Source organism: Plectropomus leopardus, chromosome 5, assembly GCF_008729295.1.
Source record: "Plectropomus leopardus isolate mb chromosome 5, YSFRI_Pleo_2.0, whole genome shotgun sequence".
NCBI classification, from domain to species: domain Eukaryota; kingdom Metazoa; phylum Chordata; class Actinopteri; order Perciformes; family Serranidae; genus Plectropomus; species Plectropomus leopardus.
In genome coordinates this window covers 35,094,685-35,102,281 of record NC_056467.1, presented here as the reverse complement: position 1 = coordinate 35,102,281, position 7,597 = coordinate 35,094,685, and the positions used below count along the sequence as shown (strand labels likewise).

The 7,597-nt window shown below is 39.3% G+C and overlaps 1 protein-coding gene across 1 annotated transcript in view; it reads right to left on the bottom strand.

The window, feature by feature from the left end:
- Nucleotides 1-791: 791 nt before the first annotated feature.
- LOC121942864 (kinase suppressor of Ras 1-like) overlaps nt 792-7,597 on the bottom strand; it is a 23,233-nt gene continuing 16,427 nt past the window's right edge. Inside the window, exon 3 of the mRNA XM_042486155.1 lies at nt 792-806. Within this exon, the coding sequence (XP_042342089.1) occupies nt 792-806 (15 nt within the window). The remainder of the gene's footprint in view (nt 807-7,597) is intronic.

The following is a 7,597-nucleotide window of genomic DNA, read 5'->3' as shown; positions in this document are numbered from 1 at the left end:
CATCATGGTAGCACCACTCCGGAACGTCAACAGCAGACGCAGAAGGATACCCAAAATGCAATATGTAGATGTGGAAGGCAAAGCAGCAACTAATGAGGGCTTGGGATAAGATCATGTTGTATCACACATGGTGTATTACCTCCTGTTGCCACAAGGTGGCCCTAGAGGCAACACATAATGTACGTCATCTTGGTCTATATCATTTGTAGAACAAACCATGTCAATGTCATGTAAATCAAAGGATAGTTGCCAGTAGGTAGCACTGTGAGTATCATACTTAATTGACATGTTGATGTGTTCAGGGTTGCACCTTGATCACACCTGTAAAATTTTGGACCAATCGGTTGATGCAAAGTGAAGTTACAACAACTTCCTGTTTGGCAGAGAAGACCATGTTGCCATGGCAATTATGTTCATGAAAAACCTTTGAAATCACAAGAAGGCATCGTCAAGGTCTCAAAGCTTTTCTTACAAACTTTGAGCTGAATATCGTCAACTTGTAAGGAGGTGCATATCAAAATATAAAACATATAACTCTGTCTCCAGCAGGCGGCGCTATCATATAACTCTATAGAGCCATGCAGATGTGTTCAGGCCGAGACTGTTATCAAGCATGAGAAGTTTAGGGCAGATCGGATTATGTTTGGCTGTGTTACACCAACTTCTTGTTTCATGGCGAAACATCAACTTTGAAAACCAAGCCACACCAACATAGTGTGACCAAAACTCAATTTTTAAAATCACTTTTTATGTCACATGTTTTAAAGTTTCATTGACCACATTTGTCCAAGTCAACTGGGTGAAATCTGTAGGAGATATACATCAAAAAAGAACACGTGATTTTCATGCCATTTCCTGTTTCCAGCAGGTGGTGCTATAAGAAATTGTAAGGGTCATCAAATATGTGACGTTGAACCATGTCCCTCAGAGTTATTAACTACTTCCTGTTTACTTCCTGGCTCGTGGTGAGACATGGAAATGTTTGGCCCAATAACGGCCACACGGTGTGATGAAAACTCACGATTTTAATCATTTTTGATGTCTGACTCCTTCTGAAAAGATGTTTTTTGATTATGTAATTTTGAAGGCAATAGGATGAAATCTTTTGGAGAAGATGTAAAAAACATGACCCCTGAAAACTTAAAAATTGCAAATTCAAATCGAAATGGCCGACCTCCTGTTGGATTTGCTGTATGGGTCCAAGGGACTTTTTTGTTCATCTTGGGGTGTCACATGTGCCTACCAATTTTGGTTAATGTAGGTGAAAGCAGAGGCAGGTGCTGTTTCACACAAATGTAATAGGGGGAGCTCCTGAGCCATTTTTTAAAAATTTGCACCTGAGACCCTTAAAATATCAATTTTTTCACCAGACCTGACAAAGCTGCAAAGTTTCATGAGTTTTTGAGTATGATAAAGCCCCCCAAAAGGCAATTCATTTTTAGGAAGAAGAAGAAGAAGAAGAATTTCTTGGATATCAATAGGGTCCTCGCATCCATTCGGTGCTCAGGCCCTAATAATTCCTTGGATTTCATAGGGTCCTCGCACCGATTCTGTGCTTGGGCCATACTTGCTGTTGGCAGTAGGTCGCGCAGTGAGTATCATAGTCCAATGACGAGTTGATGTGTTCAGGGCCACAGCCTGATCACAACTGTGAAATCTGGGGCCAATCGGTCTATGCAAAGTAAAGTTACAACAACTTCCTGTTTGGCGGCAACCACTGGGTCTCCATGGCAACAGTGTTCATGGAAAACCTATACTTCAGAGGGAGGCATCAATAAGGTCATAAACGTTTTGTCACCAGATTTGAAGTCAATCGTATACAATCTGTCGGAGCATTCCATCAAAGAAGAAAGCATGTAATTTCTATGACATTTCATGTTGCCAGTGCTAAAAGTAATGGTAATGGTTGTCATGTAGATGTGTTCAAGGCAAGACAGTCACCCAACATATGAAGTTTGGTGAAGATTGGACCATGCCCCTCAGAGTTATAAACTACTTTCTGGTTAATGGTGAGACATGGAAATGATTGGCCCTGTAACAAACACGATGTGACAAAAACTCACAAATGTAATAACTTTTGTTATTAATGTCCCAGTCCTTCTTAGAGGATTTCTAAATTTTAAAGTCAATTGGATGAAATCTGTAGGAGAAGATCGAAAATTTGCAAGCCCTGAAAGTGGCCAAAAATACCCAAAATTGCACATTCTATTCAAAATGGCTGACTTCCTGTTGGGTTTAGTGTATGGGTCCAAAGGCTTTTTTGTAGGTCTTGGGCTGTTACACATGCCTCCCAAGTTTTGTAGCTCTAGGTGAAATGTACTGCAGGCGCTGCTTCGTTGAAATATGTGGGGGTGCTACAGAGCCATTTTGGCACATAAGTGCAAAAAAAATCATATCAAATATCACATTTTAGGGCTTCTGATGTGTGTGCTAAGTGGTGAGTTTTGGTGCATGCCTTGCCTCTCAAAAATGCTTCCAGTTTTATGGTGAATACTGCGTAAATTTGGCAACAGCGTTTGATGAAAACTCAAAAGTGTTGTTTATGTGCATCGTGAAGGTCTTTACAGTATTTTAATTGGATATGACGTAAATTAAGTTAACCTGCTACAGGGGAAAAATCAAAGAGTAAAAAAAGTAATTTCCTGCTACAATAGGTGGCGCTATGAGTAAGATTCAAAATTGCACTTCAGATGTCTTCAGGCCTGGACTCAAATCTGTGAAATTTTGTAATCTGATCTGATTATGATCTGATCTGAATCTGATCATCTGGGGTAAAGTTGCAATGGTTTTTGATGTCATGTTGAAACATCGAAATTGTCCACCTGTCTTCGGTAACGCCTTTCAACAAAAAACTCTCAATATTCATTTTCAAGCATCATCAACATCTTAATGATTTTTGAGACCATTTGGAGATTGATTGAGTCAACCTGCTAGAAGCTGGACATCTTACTGTAAAACTTTGGCTGTCTTGTGCCAACAATTGGTGCTCACATTATTGCTTAAAATTGTCATATAGATGTGTTCAGGGTGGGACTTCTATCAAACATGTGAAGTTTGGGTCATATTGGACCATTTACAGCAGAGTCACATACCACTTCCTGTTTACTTCCTGGTTCATGGCAGAACATGCAAATTAGATGCCTCTTACAGATCACACAGTGTGTTGAAAACTCATGATTTGAAGAACTTTTGCTGTCAAAGGTCTTATGAAGGTAGCCATAACATTTGAAGTCAATCTGATGAAAGCTCTAGGACAAGTTCTCAAGATTACAACCCATGAAAATCGCCAAAAATCCACCAAAATTACAACTTCAAATCAAAATGGCTGACTTCCTGTTGGTTTTACTGTATGGCCCCATTAGACTTTTTTGTAGGTACTGGGGTGTTGCACAAGCCTCCAAAGTTTCACAGCTCCAGGTAAAACGTGCTGCGGGGGCTGCTTTGTTGAAAATCAGTAGGGGGCGCAACTGATACATTTCCTCCCAGCCACGCACGAGACCATTAAAATATCAAATTTTTCACCAGACTTGATAAGTCTGCAAAGTTCCATGTCTTTTTGAATATGTTAAAGCCCTCATAAAGGCAATTCATTTGAGAGAAAAATAATAATAATAATTAAAGCTGCAAGCAGTGATGAACGGGCCCTCGCACCTCTGTGCACATCAGGGCTACTCGCTGGACGCCGACTGTTGTGGCCGTGTTTCTCTGAGAAAGGGCAACACTGCGCGCAGCAGTGAATTAGTAATTCTTCCATGTAGTGCTAAGGCTGGAGATGACTAAAGTCACTTTAGCAGGTGTGTGCGTGTGTGTGCATTGTGATCTGCCACTTACAACACTGTTGTGGGCTAACTCACAGCAACAAACATGGGAAAAGATGACAGTATATTTTTCCTTTTTCCTGAATGATCTAAATAAGTCCCTAAATGTGTCTGTCATTGCTGCTTAAATATAATGCTGCAAAGAGGGTCTGAAAAGTTGCTAAATACAATAAAGTCAGCTGGTTGGTAGTGCTTTCTTCCTGTACCCTGAAACCTGAGGTCATCTTGTTCATTTGCAGAAAGATGAGGCCATTGTTTTTAAACATAACAGTATGTACTTCAATGTTGCTTACCGTAAAAACACTCCAACTGACTGCACCACCGTCCACTATTCTGCAACGCTCTCTGTCACAATGTCCTTGAGTGTTTAGAGTAGTTTAACAACAAAGTAAGAGAGCACTTCTCTCTCTCTCTGTCTCTGTCTCTCTCTCTCTTTCTGTGTGTGTGTGTGTGGTAGAGTCAAACAATGGCTGAACAATGGAATAAGAGCTCTATCTAGTGGACGGATAGAAGGCAACTATTTCTAAAAACTCCCAGCATAATTTCCTGCATTACATGGTCTGTGATCATATAACAGAGTATTCCTATCAGCAGATTTGGGAAAAATATGAGCCAAGGCTGATTTGCTCTATTTTTTCTGTGAAAGGCTTGTATCAGGTGATAATATGGGTGTTTTGAAAAATCAGTCAGGCTCTAGCAGAAATTGCAAAAATTGGCCAAAAATTTAAATAAAATTAAAATTTGTGGACTTTCTGTTGTATTTAAGGCATGGCTCCAAGAGGCTTTTAGATAAGTTTCTTAAGTTTCTTAGCTCTAGGTTAAACGGTTTGCAGAGGCTGCTTCGCTGAAAATTAGTAGGTGGCGCTCCAGAGTACATTTTGGCACATCACAGCTAAAAAAATCATATCAAATAACACATCTTAGGACTATTGATGTGTCTGCCAAGTTTCGTGAGTTTTTGAGCATCTTTAGCCCCTCAAATGTAACTTCCTGTTTTATGCCAGTGTTTAACCAAAGAGACACTAAAATTACAAAAAATGTGAAAATTAAAATTAAAATGGCGCACTTCCTGTTGGGTTTAGGGCATGGCTCCAAGAGGCTTTTTTGTAGGTCTTGGGCTTTTGAACATGATTTCAAGTTTCGTAGCTCTATGTTAAACGGTCTGCGGGGGCTGCTTCATTGAAATTTTCCTAGGGGGCGCAGAAGAGCCATTTTTTCCACATTAATGCAAAAAAATCATATCAGTTATCACAATTTAGGACTTCTGATGTCTGTGCCACTTATGGTGAGTATTGGTGCAATTGGCAATTTTGTTAAGATCTGACCATCTGGGGTCAGGTTATGACAGTTTTTGATGTCATGCCGCAACATCGAAATTCACCGTGGCGTCACAGAAACACCATTCATCAACGAATGACAACATTCATTCTCCCTCATCACCAACAATGTTAATGATTTTTTAAAATAATTTTGAAATCAGTCGAGTCAACTTGCTAGGAACGGGACCTCTTAGTGTAAAACTTTGTCTTTCCTGTGTCAATAGGTGGCACTCTCACTATCATGTGAAAGTGTCATATAGATGTGTTCAGGGTGGGACTCTTATCAAACATGTGAAGTTTGGATCATGTACAACTGAGTTAAAAACAACTTCCTGTTTGGTGGCGAAACATGTAACTTCTTGGCCCCATAGCTTCCACACTGTTGATCAAACACCAAAACTGCTCGCAATCTATGGTCATCCACATCTGAAGGTGGGATTTCCAAATGTTGAAGTGAATCTGTTGAAATCTTTAGGACTATTGTTTCAAATTCCAACACCATGAAATCGCAAAAAATGACATTTCAATTCAAAATGGCTGACTTCCTGTTGGGTTTAGAGTATCGCTCCAAGAGGATTTTTTGTCTGTCCTGGCAGGTCCTATGTACCTCTAAATTTTCATCATTTCATGACATCATTTCATTTCATTACATGAAACATGGAAACATGGTTTGCCAGGGCTGGCATTTAGGGGGTGCTACTGAGCTCATTTTTTGACACCTATACACAAGACCTATAAAATACAAACATTTTCATCATTCCCCATAAGCATGCCAAGTTTCATGAGTTTTTGAGTATGATAAAGCCCTCAAAAAAGCGATTCATTTGGTGAAATAATAATAATAATAATAAACGGACCAATTCCAATAGGGTCCTCGCACCATTCGGTGCTTGGGCCCTAATAACTAAAGCTGCAAGCAGCGATGAACGGGCCCTCGCACCTCAGGACTTCTTGCTGGATGTCGACTGATGTGACCGCGTGTCTCTGTTTTATGTAGGTGGAGTTATAACAAAGTATTGACATGTAGATGTCTTTAGGCTGTGGCACTTACACAGCATGTGAAGTTAGAGACGAATTGGACCATGCAAAGTCAAACTCAAAGACAACAGCTTCCTGTGTTATTTTGGAATATTATAAAATGCTGCCTGCTACAGCTGACAGTCCACAATTAACTTTTTGATTAACCATCCAATTTGGCTGGTAGAAAAAAAATCTACCAGCCATCCATATAATAATAAATAGCTTTTTTTCCCCTCACAAATACTTTTATTTCAATAAATGTAATTGAGATACTATGCAAACTTAAAGAGGAGGTCAGAGAAAAATGTAAAGTCAAAAATATCATAAACATCTCATCACAACAGCCTCTGTGTTAAAATGAGTTCCCTCTGGCAAGCTGTGACACTGTGTATCCATTCAGGGCTTTTATTGTGAAAGGTAGGAACGGAAGAAGTGCAGCAGAAACAGTTTGCAATGTTGGCTGAAACTACAGGGCCTCTGTCTTTATATCTCATAACTTTTATCAAGAGTTTTCAACAAAAACGGACAATATTCATTTTCCATCATCACCAAAATCTTAATAATTTTTTTTGACACACGTTTGAGATCAATCAAGTCAACCTGAGGAGCTGGACCTCTTAGTGTAAAACTTTTTTCTTTCTTGTGTCAATAGGTGGCGCTCTCAGTATGGAAGAAAATTGTCATATAGATGTGTTCAGGGTGGGACTCTTATCAAGCATGTGAAGTTTGTGGCATTTTGGATCATGTACAATAGTTTTAAAAAACTACTTCCTGTTTGGTGGCGAAACACGTAACTTCTTGGCCCCATAACTTCCACACCGTTACACAAAAACAAAAACTGCTCGCAATCTAAGGTCTCCCACATCTGAAGGTGGGATTTTCAAATTTTGAAGTCAATCCATTGAAATCTGTAGGACTTTTGTTTCAAATTCCATCACTATGAAATCACAAAAAAAGACATTTCAATTCAAAATTGCTGACTTCCTGTTGGGTTTAGAGTATGGCTCAAAAAGGATTTTTTGTCCGTCCTGACATGTTCTATGTACCTCTAAATTTTCATACCTCTATATGAAATTGTTTGCCAGGGCTGACATTTAGGGGGTGCTACTGAGCTCATTTTTTGACACCTATTCATTCAAATAACGCCTCACTTAATACAGCATTTAACAAGGTGTCTGCAGCCCAACAAATCTATCGACATTGTCACTCAGCCTTGCAGCTCTACACATTGAATTAAGTCCCAGATTCTCTTCAAGATGAACCAACACATAATTGACACACACACTAATGATTCTAGATTTCATTCTTAAAGTCTTCATCTCATTTGGGTTTCACGAGGTTGGAGTTACTGTAAGTATCTATTTCCGTTTCAACATAGATTCTCATAGACACATAGATTGTTTTTAGTTTCTAAATTTCAACAAGTTAATTAGATAATAT